This window comes from Hyaena hyaena, unplaced genomic scaffold (assembly GCF_003009895.1).
Source record: "Hyaena hyaena isolate Hyena2069 unplaced genomic scaffold, ASM300989v1 scaffold_622, whole genome shotgun sequence".
Lineage (NCBI taxonomy): Eukaryota > Metazoa > Chordata > Mammalia > Carnivora > Hyaenidae > Hyaena > Hyaena hyaena.
Genome location: NW_024081253.1, coordinates 928,506 through 944,636, shown reverse-complemented (window position 1 = coordinate 944,636; position 16,131 = coordinate 928,506). Strand labels below are relative to the sequence as shown.

Here is a 16,131-nt window from a genome sequence, read left to right as displayed (position 1 = left end):
AAGCAATAAAGGTCAACGTGTGTAATATAAAGTCACAGCTATAAAGGTAACAAGCAGGACAAAAATGCAAATCTTCAAATTAATCAGGACAAATACAAACATAAACTCAAACACCAATAGCAAAAAATCACACAGACTATATATTTTAGAATAATAAAAATTAAAAGCAGAACATAACATACTAGGACAACAAAGTTTGATCATTTTCTTTTTGTCATGTACAAGAGACTTGGAAATATGCTGACCAGGCTGGAATGGGGGCTTCCTGGTTTCATCAGGTGCTCAGATCCTTCTATATTTCTGCTCGCGCATCCCTACCTTCTGGCTTTCATCCTTTTGAAACTGCAGGATAGCAACATAACTGCATAGGCAGATGTGGAAAGGAGCTAAGGGCAAAGAGCATATGCCAGTGGAGTCTGTCTTCTTTTAAAGTGCCTGGAAGAGAGGCACCTGGGTGTCTTAGTCGGTTAAGCGTCTGACTTTCGCTTAGGTCGTGATCTCTCATTCGTGATCTCTCATTGAGCCGCATCGGGCTCTGTGCTGAGTGCCAGCTCAGAGCCTGGAGCCTGTTTCAGAGTCTGTGTCTCCCTCTCTCTCTGACCCTCCCCTGCTCACGCGCGCTCTCTCTCTCTCCTAGAAATAAATTTAAAAATAAATAAATAAATAAATAAGTAAATAAATAAATAAGTGCCTGGAAGAGTCACTGGTACATAATAAGTATTACTTGTTGAGTGAATACATTTTTCATGACCCCGCTGATGCTAAATTAGGTACCACCTTATATCCTCCCATAATACCCTATATTATAACCCTAACTCTACATTGTACACTTAAAACATTTTAAAATTCTCCATTATTTGTCTCTTTCCAGAATATGATTTACCTCTAGAGTCCCTACTACCTAGCAGAATGATTAGCATACAAAAAGTATTCAATAAAAACAATATTTTTAAAAAATGAATGTAAGTCTCAGCTCTAACCCCTTATTTTAGCCATCTTCTTTTAGTACCTCATATGTGCCAAACATTGTTCTGGACATTTGAGCAGAACAGAGTCATTTTTATCCAGTTAAAATCACACAAAAAATTTATTTAGAATATTTCCATTTGGGTTGTAGAATTTGACTGAAAGATTATAGATTCTAATGGAGCTCAGGAGACAGTACCCTCAGAAGCTCTAAGCTTTCAACTCCATATTGATTTGTTTTGTTCTAATTTCACAAAGGAAGACAAGTAATAAAGGTAAAATTTCCACAGTAAAATCATGTAGCAATAACCCATCTGCACATTCAGAAGCCAATGAACTTATGGAAGAATAAAGGGAAGGGAAGGGAAGGGAAGGGAAGGGAAGGGAAGGGAAGGGAAGGGAAGGGAAGGGAAGGGAAGGGAAGGGAGAAGGGAAATGTTTGGGTACAAAAATACAAACGGTTTAACAGGAAAGGAAAGTTAAAGGGATAGGAAAAGGAGACTGAAGAACGATTCTGGAAAGAATAAACAAATTTGGAAAATGGCTTGCTAACTACATAATGTTGGGTATAGTTTTATTCATCAATTAATATCAATTATTGCCACCAAGTTAGGCTGTGGTTAAGATAGACCTTAATTTGATATAATCAAGCATGATTTAAAACTTCTGTGAGATCACATACCTGATTCAGTATCCTAATCTTACAGTAGTTCTATAAGCAGATGGTACTCTGATTTTGGAGACATCCATAGCTGCCCAGATCTTTCTCTGGCCTGACTGACATTTGATTTGATAACTGGCTATGGATTCTACTGGGGGGAAGTGGTAAACACAACTCAAAATTGAAAACCTCTTTCACGGTTCTGAAGTGATATGCTTTTTAATTTTATTTTTAATTTTTATTTATTGGGGAATAGGGGTTGAGAGAAAGGGAGAGAGAAAATTCCAAGCAGACTCCACACTGTCAGCCCAAAGCCCAATGTAGGGCTTGAATTTACAAACACGAGATCATTACCTCAGCCGAAAGAGTCAGACACTTAACTGACTGAGCCACCCAGGCACCCCTGAAATGATATACTTTTTAAATCAATTTTTCTAGTAAAAAAAAGTCAAGTGGTGACATTCTCCCTGGTCTTTGGCCTCCATTATCTTTGAAACTGTCCCAAATCAGGAGGAAATGTATATAACAAGGAAAATCCTAATGTATTGATCTTTTTAAGGTCTTCTCAAATGCTTTTGATTTTCTATACATGGTGAATAATGATTCACTTAAAGATGCAATGGATGAATTATATAATATGTAATTACCTACAAGATACTTGTTTTAAAGTATGTGGTTCCCAGGATTGAATAGAATCATGTAAGTCATGATGCAACCATCATATTCTCAAGAGGTTTCAGTTTTGTTGGGAATCAGTTGCTGCGGCATAGTGAACAGGGAAGTCAGGAAAGGGAGACATCAGTTTCAGAGTTGATCATGCACATGTCCAGTCCCGCTGTGACATTTCCAATCCCATTTTGACCTAGTTTCCATGCTTTCTTGTCCATGTCCAACCTCCTGTTATAATTTAGTCCAAACATTGCTAATCACTTCACTTTTTTATTTTTGCATTGCCCACTCACTCACATGGGAAAGACAAATATACCTCAACCTTGCTTAACAAAATGTGAAAAAAGAAACCCTAGGCAAGGAAAATGGAACGAATTCCCCTATGAACCAGGCTGCTTTTAATATGCTGTTTTTAGTGTGTTAAGATCTTACTGTCTCAACGAAATGCCTGGTCAACCCAGACTCAATAAAAGGAAAAAGCCAAAGAATCGTAAACAAGACACCAAATCTAGATGAAATAGAACTTAAAACCTCATAATGACTTGAAACAAAGACCAAAATTTCTCAAAGTAAAAGTTACCTGATTTCTACTAATGAAATAACAGAAGCATATAGCAATTTATATCTCCTGATTTTCCGTATCATTTGAGACAAAAGTTAAAACAAGATTATAAGCTTGTTCTAAATTTTAGTTCTCACCAAATATAATGCTTCGGTATTCTGTTTCTACAAACCCATGTAAAGACAAAACAAAGCACATAGGAGAAGAAGACTGAGATAAGAAGTTTAGAAGATGGGCTACCTTTAAGAATCTGCTACCTTTGGAAGTATGGAATATAAGCTTCATAGCTGGTGGCAGCCATATTTCCCCAATTAGTTGCTTTACCTGGTCTATATTACTGAGAACGCCAATGATGCTTCCAGTTATCTTACTGTTTGCCTAAGCTAATTTAGTACTCCAAATGGGGTTGCTGACATCTGTAACCATGAAAACCCTATCTTAAAAATGGACTCCAGAGAAGACTTTCCACCAGTTCAAATTCAAACTGAAATAACTTAGCTCTTTCTAGTCTCAGTAAGGATTGGCTCGGAAACTGGGACTGGATAAAGTCTGCAGTTGGGAGTGATCAGTATTTCCAGCTATGAGTATCTGTAAAAGGCAGATGATGAGAATGTTAGATGGGGTTGGCAGAAATAGTCCGTGATATTTCCACATCATTAACATCTGAACATACATTTGTACATTTGTTTAACATAGGGGTCTCCAGAAATGCCCTAGCTAAGAGAAAAGGAGATTTGTGACACACAAATATTGATAGAGAAAGAAACAGTCTGGAAGATTGGCCCAGTCCGTGCCGAGCTGTGATGCCAGGAGGAGCCCTGAATCTAGAGCAGTTAAGCTGCCAGATTCCCTGAGCTTTAGAGGGGAGAAGTCTAAACAGAGGGCTTTAACATAAAATACGATGGAAAACATACTACCCATCACAAATTTTATCTAAATCCTGATTTTTATGAGTCTAATTTTTTAAAATTTTCAATGTTTATTTATTTTTGAAAGAGAGAGAGAAAGAGAAAGAGAGCATGAGTGGAAGGGGCAGAGAGAGGGAGACACAGAATCTGAAACAGGCTCCAGGCTCTGAGCTGTCAGCACAGAGCCCATTGCAGGGCTTGAACACATGAACGATGAGATCATGACCTGAGCCAAAGTCGAACATTTAACAGCCTGAGCCACCCAGGTGCCCCTAATTTTTTTTAAATTTTACTTATGTAATCTCTATACCCAACGTGTGGCTCAAATGCATGACCCCAAGATGAAGAGTTGCATGCACCTCTGACAGAGCCAGCCAGAAACCCCATCTGAGTGTAATTTTTTTATCACTATAAAATCTCAAAAGAAGCAAAGATGTCCCCACAGCACTGCCAACACTGCAAGTTGCTTCATGATCACTTTTGACTTCTATACAGAGGAAACTGACAAGAAGTTAGCAGATTTGATCAAGCTCACAAAAACAAGCCAAAAGTTACAGCTTGGTATTGAACCCACAGTCATTTGAAATGCAGCAAGATCAACACCTCATTAGGATTCAATGGGCTCAGAGCCTCTCACTTAAGCAAGAATTAAAAAAAAAGAAAAAACAAATCAGTAAATCAAGCCTATCTGAAGAGGACTGAGGGCAGACACAGGAAGAGTGGAATACCACAGACCATGTGTACTTACAGTTAAGAGTAGAATCATGCTAAGAGTAGCCGCTATGTATTGACAAAGGTGTTTTCTAAAGTAAGAAGAATATGATTTATTTTGAGTGAATGACATTTATAAAATAAATGTCTGGTAAGTTTGACATCAATACTTGATAAAAATAAATAAATAAATAAATACACACACACACACACACACACACACACACACACACATTAGAAAAGACATGAAGAAAGTACAGTTAACAGAGTCATGAGAAATAAGTGCCATAGTTTCAGAAAGAACAAAAGATATCAGGGAAATTCGACAAATGGATTTTTCTAGAAAAATTACATAATTAATGGAGAAAAACAAAGCAAATTAGTCACTGTTGTTAATCACTTTAATGTATAGTAAAAGCAAAGGCAAATCACCGAAATAATGTTATTAAAGATTTGAGAAATAGGGGCACCTGGGTGGCTCAGTCAGTTAAGCATCTGACTCTTGGGGTCAGCTTAGATCATGATCTCATGGTTTCATGTGCCCAAGTCCTACATTGGGCACTGAGCTGACAGCGTGAAACCTGCTTAAGATTCTCTGTCTCCTTCTATCTGCCCCTCTCCCACTCGTGCTATTTCTGTCTCTCTCATAATAAATAAATAAACTTTAGAAAAAGAAATTTGAGAAATTAACAGTCATTTATTGAAGTTGTTCCCTAATAATTAAAAAACACTTTGTTTTGTGTCCCTTCGAAATAGCATTTTTGTACCCTTTGTGTAAATACCTAATGGTGCAATTTCTGGGTTGTAGGGTAGTTCTATTTTTAAGTTTTTGAGGAACCTCCATACTGTTTTCCAGAGTGGCTACACCAGTATAGCAATGCTATCAACAATCGCCAAATTATGGAAAGACCCCAAATGTCCATTGACAGACAGATGGATAAAGATATATATATATATACCCTTCTTTATCTGTTTTCTTTATCTTTACACACACACACACACACACACACACATACATATACACAATGGAATACTACTTGACTATGAAAAAGAGTGAAATCTTGCCATTTGTAACAACATGGATGTTGGGTATTATGCTAAGTGAAATAAGTCAGTCAGAGAAAGACAAATATTTTATGATTTCTGTAGAATTTGAGAAACAAAACAGATGAACATATGGGAAAGAAAGCAAAAATAAGATAAAAACAGAGAGGGACACAAACCATAAGAGACTCTTAATTACAGAGAACAAACTAAGGGTTGCTCGAGGGAAGGTGGTTGGGGGATGGGTTACATGGGTGCCAGGCATTAAGGAGGGCGCTTTTAGGTATGAGCACTCAGTGACCCATGTAAGACATGACTCATTGGGTTCTACTCCTGAAGCTAAGACTACACTGTATGTTAACTAACTTGAATTTAAATTAAAAAAAAATACTTTGTTTTTACAGATTGCCTTTCCATGCTGACCTTTGAGTATCTCTGCTTTTGCATTTATGTCCCGTGTTATGTAACATATCATTCCAGTCCAACTGAAAATAATGTGTCAATGTTCTCATAGCATTTAGTTTTCCATTTATTTCAACTCGGAAACAAGACACTTGCTTCAGTACTTGCAAATTTTGTTTGCAAAGCATAGTCAAATAGAGTCTGACATAACTACTTTCCCTTGTTGAAATTATTATAAATCATACGGTGATAATAAATGAAATGAGTCCAATGTGGAGGAAGCATATCAGAGATAATATTAATCAAGGATTTCTTTAGTACATTCAAGAATGAAGGAAAAATGAGCCAATTAATGAGGACTTTATTGTTAAGATGAGCTATATGGTGAATGAGTTTTATAGAATCACATGAGCCTAGTTCACTGAAGGTCTCACATTTGATTTTCTTATAATCACTTAAATTATAGAAAGGACTTGTTTGGTGTTGACTATAAGTAGATTAGAACAGATCGAGAAAAAGAAACTAGATTCTTATCTTGCTCAGTATGCATTTACTGAGATCACTGGATTTTACCAAGTTGCAAATATCTTACTAAAATTTATCATCTGATTTCATTTAGAGAATAAAACCATAAGTCTGAAATGCTTAATTCTTTTACTTTACATAGACATAGAAAAAAAATCCTTCCAAATTCTCCTTTGTTGATGCTTTTCAACTAAACGTTATGAAATGTAGCTGAAACATATTAACCTGGATGTTGCAGGAGCCCAAAAAGTAGTGAAGCTTTGTCTTAATTCACTGACCAGTGAGTGATTATACTAACTCAACAAAGTCTTTGAGAGTTACTTTTAAACTCTGCAGAGCTTTGTGTTTACATATGAGATCCATTTTTCCATCATCCGTATACATGTAGGAGGTGTCTATTTGCTGAAGACCAGTTTCCCCATTGCAGTCTTTTGTACTTTCCAACGGGTGTTGATCTGGAATGCAGAAATGGGTAAAGAATAGGTACTTGCTCGTTTGAAATGGAAGCAGCATTTTTTTTTTCTGTCCCACACATCCAGAGTTACTATCACTCCTCTTATACATTCCTCTCTGATGGCACTTTTCACTATGATCGCTTGCTTAAATACATGTCTGCACTACTATACTGTAAACCCCTTAGGACAGAGATTCATTTATCTTTCTATTTGCTGTACCTACATCTGATACATTGCAGGACTGTAATTAAAGTTTGTTAAATCAAGACATTTTGTTTTAATGAATCAAAATTTCTGATCATGTCATTGACCTTTTTTTTAATGTTTATTTTTGAGAGAGAGAGAGAGACAGAACATGAGCAAAAGAGGGGCAGAGAGAGAGAGGGACACAGAATCTGATGCAGGCTCCAGGCTACGAGCTATCAGCACAGAGCCCAACATGGGGCTTGAACCCATGAACATGGGTTCATGTTCAGATCATGACCTGAGCCGAAGTCAGATGCTCAACCTACTGAGCCACCAGACACCCCATCATGTCACTGACTTTAATGGTATATTAAATGTTTTTATTTTTATATTTTTATTTTTAAGATATAATCTCATACTCATTTTTGTCCCTTTCCCCATAATTCCTAATATCCACAACAAAATTTCAGCAATATTATAAAGGCTTAAAATCAGTTTAGTCAATGTAAAATTTGAAAAAGTCATAGAGCAAAGCCCTCCCTACTAGGATTCAGGCGATTGGAGTGTTTGGAATCAAAATGTAAAATAAACTCAGCAAAAATTAAAATTTTCCCCATTAAAATCAACAGCCATATCAGAAATGTTTTTTTTTAACCAATCTCCTCCACATTTTAAAACATAACACTGGGATTTTTAGGGCAGGGAAACTATTCTGTATGATCCTATAATGACGGATTCATGTCATTATACACTTGTCAAAACCTACAGAAGGTATACCGTCAAAGGAAGCCATAATGTAAACTCAGGACTTTGGGTGATAACGATGTATCAGTGTAGATTCATGAACAAATATACCACACTGATGCGGGATGTTGATGTTGGGGAAAGCTGTGGGGAAGGGAGAGAGTATGTGGGAACTCTCTGTACTTTCCTCTCGGTTTTCCTGTAAACCTAAAATGCTTTAAAACTAGTCTCTTCATGTTTTTTTAAATAACACTAAGACCACATGAAGTATTCCTTTTCTTAAGACTCCAGCTTAGTTACTTATGCACAGTTTCACAGAGGAAATATTCAAATAAGATTACATATATGAGAGCCACTGTTTCTTCTATTGGCTTTTGTCAAACCCTCTATAGTTTCAACCAAAGGGATGGATCTAGTAGTTACTATTTGATCATTTGTCTTTTCTTAATGAATTTCACAAAGAGGGGCCAGACATTGCCATTGTATGGTTTATAAAGAACTTACAGTGCCCTGCCGTGGACTCATCGGTCCTTGGTGATACAACCTCATCAGATTTACCTAGCTCTGGCACACATATGCTTTGCATGTGCTAGCAAGCAGCCTTTGAGACAGCACCTCATTACTGTGCCAGAGCTGTATCGGTCAGGTGTGATGTAGGAATTCCAGAAGAACCCTCTATCAGGAGTTGAATTCTCCATCTGGGCTGGAAGCATGCAATTGTACTTGCTTACAAATGCTTGAGCTCAAAAGTCAATATTTAGGTAGCACAAAAATTAGAGGTTTAAAGGAATTATTAATCTATGAGGTGAATTTTTATTTTTGTCTCAGACCAGAGTTTCCTAATCTATCCAGAGAATATTATTCCTTCAGACTATCTTCCCTACCTAATGAGGGTTCAGTTCTCAAAAATGTTAGGAAATTATCACATATTCTACCCTCCTTTTAGAGACTGGCAAATGTGTGTTAAATGCTCTCAAAAGGTCTGCCTTAATAATTTAAGAACCTTATTTAACCTTAACTCCATTATTTCCCAAACCTATGTGGCCATATAAATTTTGCTGCTGCTGCTGTTACTCATGTCTTGATATTGTTAATTCACACCCAAAGGAAATATTGTTGCAGAAACATGCTTTGGACATTGTCAGTATATTCAGATAATAATAATAGCAGGCCATTAAAAATAATGTTAAATTATTTTTTTACATAGCTTACCCACAATTATCTAGAGAAATCAGAGGTTATCAGATAAACAAACATGGACAGCATTGAAGATTTTAACAGAAAAGTAAATATGGACTGAACCACAGGAAATATTCAAGCAAATGCCTTTCTGTCATCAGTCTTTAAGCTCAATCTATTTTGTTTGAGTCACTTTCAAAGTGGCCACTTCATCTCACTAGCCCTTTTTCTGCATCATGTTGTCTTTCAAACATCAATTCACTAGTTCTCTTTCTGCATCAGTGTTGTCTTTCAAACATCAAATGATGCTTGCACATACAATGTTATATATATTTTCATGACTGTGTAGTAAGTGAATTTTGAAATATAATAAATGTCATAGTGTCATAAACTCTATAAAAAGCTTACATTGCAATAACCCTTCTTCCTTGATCAGTGAGTAGTCACCTAATCCATTGGGTTTGTTTGTTTTTTTAATCCTTAATCTTAATTAAAGTTAGAATGGCTTTGTCCAGAGATACTGCCAAAATTTGGAAGATCATCACCTAAGAAGTGAATATGATTGAGCTGTCCAAGTATACTCTTATTTTACCTTACACATTTTTCCTTCGATGCAATATGATTCTTTAGTATCGATGTATTTACATATGACATTATATTATTGTATTAACTATACTTTGTGTCCTGATTTGTTTAATTTTCCTTTATTCTTATCTTAAGCAGTAAAATACAGAAAATCAGTTTGATATATCATATTCTTAATAAATCTTAATATTCATAGGACCCTAAAGTCATCCTCTATATCACCAATAGAATGTCTAGCACACACCTTAGAAAATACTAACACGAAAATTTCTTGTCATGGAAGTGAGAGATGGAGTTGTGGGAAGAATTTAAGATAACCTCTCATAACTTTCCTTCCTACCTATATGTTCATATATATGAATATATCACACACAAGCAATCAAATAAAAAGTATTTTATTTTACAATGCTTTCTGAAAGTAAAAAGAACTTTTTCAAATATTGTGATCAGATGAATTTTATAGTCAAAGACTAGTCAAAGCATTGAGGGGATACGTCTCTAATACTGAATTCCTATGTGATACAATAAATACACCAAATGAAATGTTTTATTGAAATATGCCATTTTTATGAAGAAACAAGCATCCCCTAGAACCAAAGATTGATGCAACTAATACTTTAGACATGTGGCATATACGTGTGTGCCTCTGTAGGTTTAACTGTGTTTCTTTTTAATCAAGTGACCTATTCTCATTTGGTTAAGTTTCAACCACAAGACATCACTGTATGCTTCTTTTTTTTTTTCAAGATACACGTCATAACACATCAAGAAAGAGGGAACTTCCAGTGTCTGTGGTAACATCACTTGATAAACAGACTCATTTGAACAGCAAGAGCCTGTTTGCCTTTCCCTATATATAGCAGCAGAGACGTTGAGCAGCAGATATTTGCCGAGTGAGGACTATGAGAGCAGCAACCATCTCCACACCGAGGTTAAACAAAATGCCAGGGATGTTCTTCTCTGCTAATCCAAAGGAACTGAAAGAAACTGACCATTCACTTGTAGATGACAAAACTCAGAAAAAGAAGCCAAAGACTTTGTAAGTTCATTCTGTGTGTCACTTTGTGGATTTTGACTTAGATTATCTTTAATGGCAGAAGGATTGAGAATGAATGGAAGAAAATATAAGCAGTTAGCTTAACTAGATCAGAGAAATTAGCTGTTGTATACATATGTGTAAGTATATTCGGCTGTATTTAAAAAATAAATCATGATAGGCCATTAAATTATATGGAAATTTCTGCAGACTTTGGCTCATAAAAATTAGCTCAATCTTAATATAGCAAAATGTTATAACAACTGTTCTTATTATTGTCTTGTTCCTTGAGAAGTTTAGTTCATGCTTCTTTTACAAATAATATGTATTCTACTAAGGAAATATGAATATTCACGTTTGTGTCTTTTGTAGTGGAATGGATATGAAAGCATACCTGAGATCCATGATCCCACATCTGGAATCTGGAATGAAACCTTCTAAGTCCAAAGACATGTATGTACACTAATATGCTGAACTATATTTTTAAGAGAAGCCTTTGCATTAGTTCGTTCTATATTCTAGCATGTGATTAGTGTTGCACATATTGGATTTCATTTCTTTTAAGTAACCAGCCAAATAAGAGTAGACTACATTAGTACCAATGTAAACTAAATGCCAACATGTACATACATAATTTGCAATTTATTACACTGTTGGAATATATTTATTTGGATTTCTTCACATTTTATTAGCAGTTATTTTCCATTACTATAGGAATTCTAAGGGAAGTCTGGTTTTCTTACAGACAAATTTTTTTTTAATATGGAACGAGAATCTTAGTTTGTGGAGTTACCAAAATGTAGCAGCCATTCTGATTTTATTTGTGATTACACAAAAAATGTTCACTAATTTATATAAATTTTGTCTCCAGCAGACTCTCTGTCAATGAAGTAATGCAGTGGGCTCAATCTCTGGAAAAACTACTTGCAAACCAAAGTAAGTACGATTAACTACTAAATGTTTTTGGGTTTAGCTCAATACACTAATACATTGAATGACTACAATAAAATATAGTATTCTGGATAGAATAGTGTATGAAAAGCTGTATTATAGTTTTTTGGTAGACACTAATAGCTTCAGCATATTTTTCCTCATTGTAGAGTAATGACCTGGCACTCAGGTCTGCCACTGTTCTTCAGATAAATTTGCCAAGACAACTAGGTAGTCCCATGGGTCATTATAGGAGCAAAATTTAAAATTATGCTGAGGTTCTGAAGTTTCAAGTTTTTAAAAGTAAACCAAACATCTCCACATGTGAACTGCCATTCTGAAAGCTACCTATAGAATGTACTTTTGTGACTGTGGATTCATTCAATTAATTATCTATTGTATTATCCATACTTTCATTAACTTACATATTTAGCTCACTTTTAAGTGGCAGGCATTTTAGAAGCACCAAGAAGTCAAAAACAAGGACACAGTGCTTTGTTGCCTTGAAGGAAGTTGAGACATACAATATATAATTGCCTTATATATAACATGATATATGATAACACAGATATGATTAAAAACAATTTTTAAACAGAGTCTTGGTGGGAGTTTCTGATAAGACAAGGTAAAGAATGAAATCAGCTTGCCTTTCCCTAATCCCAGGCCTTAGAGTTCTCTTGGGATTAAGAGCTTGCTCAGAGGTATGGATGAGCAGAGTGGTCTCTACCTAAAGGATGATCTTAATCCTCTTCTCCCCACAAACACTCTCTAGAATCCTTGCTTGGGGGCCAAGTTGTTTAATATCATTCATCCATCTAATTATCTTAGTTTACAATCCAACCAAATGAATAAATGGCAGAGAGATGGCCCATTTAAAAGCCTCAGTAATACCAGCAAATATAATCAGTACATCAGTACATTTTCTAACCAATAAGAATTGGATGGGGAAATTATATTTGTTAATAATGAACATGATGTTAATGAATTTTGTCAATGTTTGCTTCCCTAAAATTCTCTAGTCTGCCTAGTAGTTATTATTTATAAGAAAAGAGATGGTTTTGTAATCACAAGAGCAGAATTTTAACTTAATTAACAGATGGAAGCAAAGCACAGTTCTGTAGATGACTAAGCAGCTATGTGACTGTGGACAGGTTTGTCTGGCCCCAGATAAACTATAAATGAAAGGAACTCTGAGACCTTCCCATCTCTATAAATTATGACACAGCTATTTCAGCATTAGCCATCTCTTACCTTTGTGCATAGATAATGCAATAGTATTTTTCTTGCAAATCTCTTCTTTAAGATATTCATTTACTGGCTCAATTAATTTAATTATCTTACCCCTCACTCTTTCTTTTTAGTTGGTCAAAATGTCTTTGGAAGTTTCCTAAAGTCTGAGTTCAGTGAGGAGAACATTGAGTTCTGGCTGGCTTGTGAAGACTATAAAAAAACGGAGTCTGATCTTTTGCATTGCAAAGCAGAGAAAATATATAAAGCATTTGTGCATTCAGATGCTGCTAAACAAGTGAGTATTATCTTCATTACCACCAGTCTATGTTTAAGGAACTTAGATGCAGAAATACAATTCCACATACACAGCAAGATTACATCTTTTTTAAGTATCATAATTTTACTATTAAATACTTAGGTATGTTCATATAGTTTAGTGCAATAATAATCTACTTTTCTATATTTACAGTATATTTGAAGACAGTAAGATGAAAAGATTGATTTTGCAAAATTAGCTAATGTGATAGGTGGGTAGGGGAGAGGGGTAAAAGTACCAGTATTATTAGCTAGAATTGCATATCAGAATGTCCTTCATGAGATAGCTCGTCTTACATTAGGATAAAATACAAATTAGCGTAATATGTACAACTGCAGCAGCAGAAATATTTTCATTTAGTAGTAGTACCAACCTTCCCATGAAATATTCTTGGTTCAAGCAAAAAATAGCTACACAAAGTGTCCTCTCCTATACATTTTAAGTGACCATATCACTTTTTTGATGCATGTATCACCTTGTGTGGATATTTAAAATTTTCATGCCTGCCTCTTTTTCATTTCCCAACTATACTATGAGCTAACTTGGAAGAACTTTTTTGTGATATTTCTTACCTCTTTCACATCCAGTATAAGGCTGGTTTAGAATAGGCATTTAAGAGATACCTGAACTGATTCAAATGAGGGCTCAATGCCATTGTCTTGAGGTGCTTCAACAAACATAGTTACATCATAAAATGTGCAATAAATTGGAAGCATATATTAACCAACAAGTTTTTGTTTTTAGATCAATATCGACTTTCACACTCGAGAATCCACAGCCAAGAAGATTAAAACACCAACCCCAACATGTTTTGATGAAGCCCAAAAAATTATATATACTCTTATGGAAAAGGACTCCTATCCCAGATTTCTCAAATCAAATATTTACTTAAATCTTCTGAATGAACTTCAGGCTAATAGTCTAAAGTGATCAGTTCCTAGCCAGAGAGAACTGAAGATGGTGTCAAGGACAGAAGAAATGTGCCAGTTAATGGCTCCTTGGGTGAACCACCTGGCCCTTCTGAGTGACTCCACAGGCCCAGAGGAAAAACAAATGATTCAACATGGATTAACATGGAAGTTATCCAGGCTCAGGGTTGAAGAAACATGAGCAAGATGAAACCCAAGAGACAGTAAAAGGAAGGAGACACTGTGGTACTGTTGTAAAAAACAGTGGACATATCAGAAAAATCCCTCAGAACTGAGAAGGCCGGGGAACTCCAGTTGCACAGAAACTGTGAATAAAGGTTTTGAAACTGATTAAAACATGCTATCAGCTTCGAGGTCAGCTGATATTTATGCTACATATTATTATATAGAGATTTATTGAGCTGCTGACATGCCTTTGACTTGGATGACTATTTGGAAAATATGTGTTTGAAACCACCATTGCTAATATTGATGCAAAAAGAGTTTTTGATGTTGTTTTATTTTTTTGGTTTGTTTTGACTTGAACGAGAAGAAGAAGAGAACAATGTACTTAACTTAAGCTGTTGCTCCTAACACTGGGAAGTCAGAATTTATTTGTAAATTATCACAGTGTCAGTAATAAGTGAGTTTTGTATTAAAAATATATAGAAGCAATTTCTGTTTACACTTCTTTGCCATTTTTAAAAAACTGGCATTTGTTCCTCAGATTTAACAAAAATTCCATCAAGGAAAGGTCTTCTACTTTCTATCATCTCTTCAACATCTAAAACTATCATACAATTAATCCTATATTTATATATTATATGTATGTATTGGACAAAATTCATTCATTTTCTCTTTGTTATCACAATGCCTAAAAATCAAACAAACATGTTCTCATATAGTCAAGATTCAAATAGATAAGAAATTGAAGAAGAACATATATATATACATTTTTATATATGTTTATTTATTTATTTTGAAAAACTGAGAAATTGTGTGAGAGAGGGGCATAGAAAGAAGAGAGAGCCAGAATCCCAATCAGGCTCCGCACAAGAATCCTAAGGGGGGCTTGATGTGGGCCTCAAACATGCAAACCACAAGATCATGACGTGAGCGAAGTCAGATGCTTAACCAATTGAGTCACCCAGGTGCCCTAAAGAAGCCTTTTAAAAGGGGATAGAATAGTTATTTCAATAAGTAACTTCACTAACAGTTGAAATTTTATTATAATTGAAAGTTTATAAACTCAATCCTATGAAAGCTGAGACTCAGATTAAATCATTAGTTCTCAAATTTAGCTATCAAAATTACTTAGGATGTTAAAAAACAAAATTACTTAGGATGTTAAAAGAACAACAACAACAAAAAACACTTTTCAGGCCTTATCCCAAATTGACTGAATCAGAATCTCCAAGGGAGAGGGCATGAAAATCTGTATTTTAGAAAGAAAATCCAAGGTGATTCAAAAGATAATTCAGGGTTGGGAACCCTGGGATTAAAGGGCAATCACACTCCCAGGGATTGCACAGAAATCTCAAACTATACAATTTATGCTCTTTCTGCAATGTGACACTGCCCCCCACTGACCAGAATACATTTTCTAAATCACTCAAGTCCATAAATAGTCTTCTGAAGTGTCAAGAAAGTATGAAAATGAGACTACTCTATAGAGATCACCTACAGAGAGCAGAAAAATAATCAAGATGATGCATATACCAGTATATAGCTGTATCTTCCCACGTACCTGTGTTTCATATCTTATTGGATAATCAGCCATTCACACACCACAGTGAAATACAATGGGTATTTTCAACATAGGCTTGTCCAGTCATCAGGCCCACAGCATAGGTATGGGGCAATGTACAAATACTATTTTAAAAGTATTAGTATTACTCTTGTGTTTCCATGGGATAGAATCCAAATTGGCTCCATCTTAAGCTTTATTCCATGGTTTAGCAGGTCACATTGTAAGTGAAGCTTAGGAAGAGAGTTCAGGTTTATAACAATAGTAATAATCAAGTATTTCTCTCCCTTACTCATTCCATCACCAAGTTCTGTCAATCTTCCTTCTACCATCAGAGTGGTAGAAGGAGGTGGCATATCACTTGCTC

At 35.4% G+C, this 16,131-nt stretch overlaps 1 protein-coding gene across 2 annotated transcripts; it reads left to right on the top strand.

The window, feature by feature from the left end:
- The first annotated feature begins 10,427 nt into the window (after window positions 1-10,427).
- Window positions 10,428-14,692, top strand: RGS1 (regulator of G protein signaling 1). 2 transcript variants are annotated; one of them, XM_039257491.1, is made up of 5 exons: window positions 10,428-10,636; window positions 11,006-11,086; window positions 11,505-11,569; window positions 12,925-13,088; window positions 13,854-14,692. In XM_039257491.1, the coding sequence occupies exons 1-5, from the start codon at window positions 10,500-10,502 to the stop codon at window positions 14,037-14,039; spliced, it is 633 nt and encodes a 210-aa protein (XP_039113422.1). In that variant the 5' UTR covers window positions 10,428-10,499; the 3' UTR covers window positions 14,040-14,692. The 2 variants fall into 2 exon arrangements, with proteins under 2 accessions (XP_039113422.1, XP_039113423.1); XM_039257492.1 differs by having other exon boundaries at window positions 10,429-10,636; window positions 11,508-11,569.
- Window positions 14,693-16,131: the final 1,439 nt, after the last annotated feature.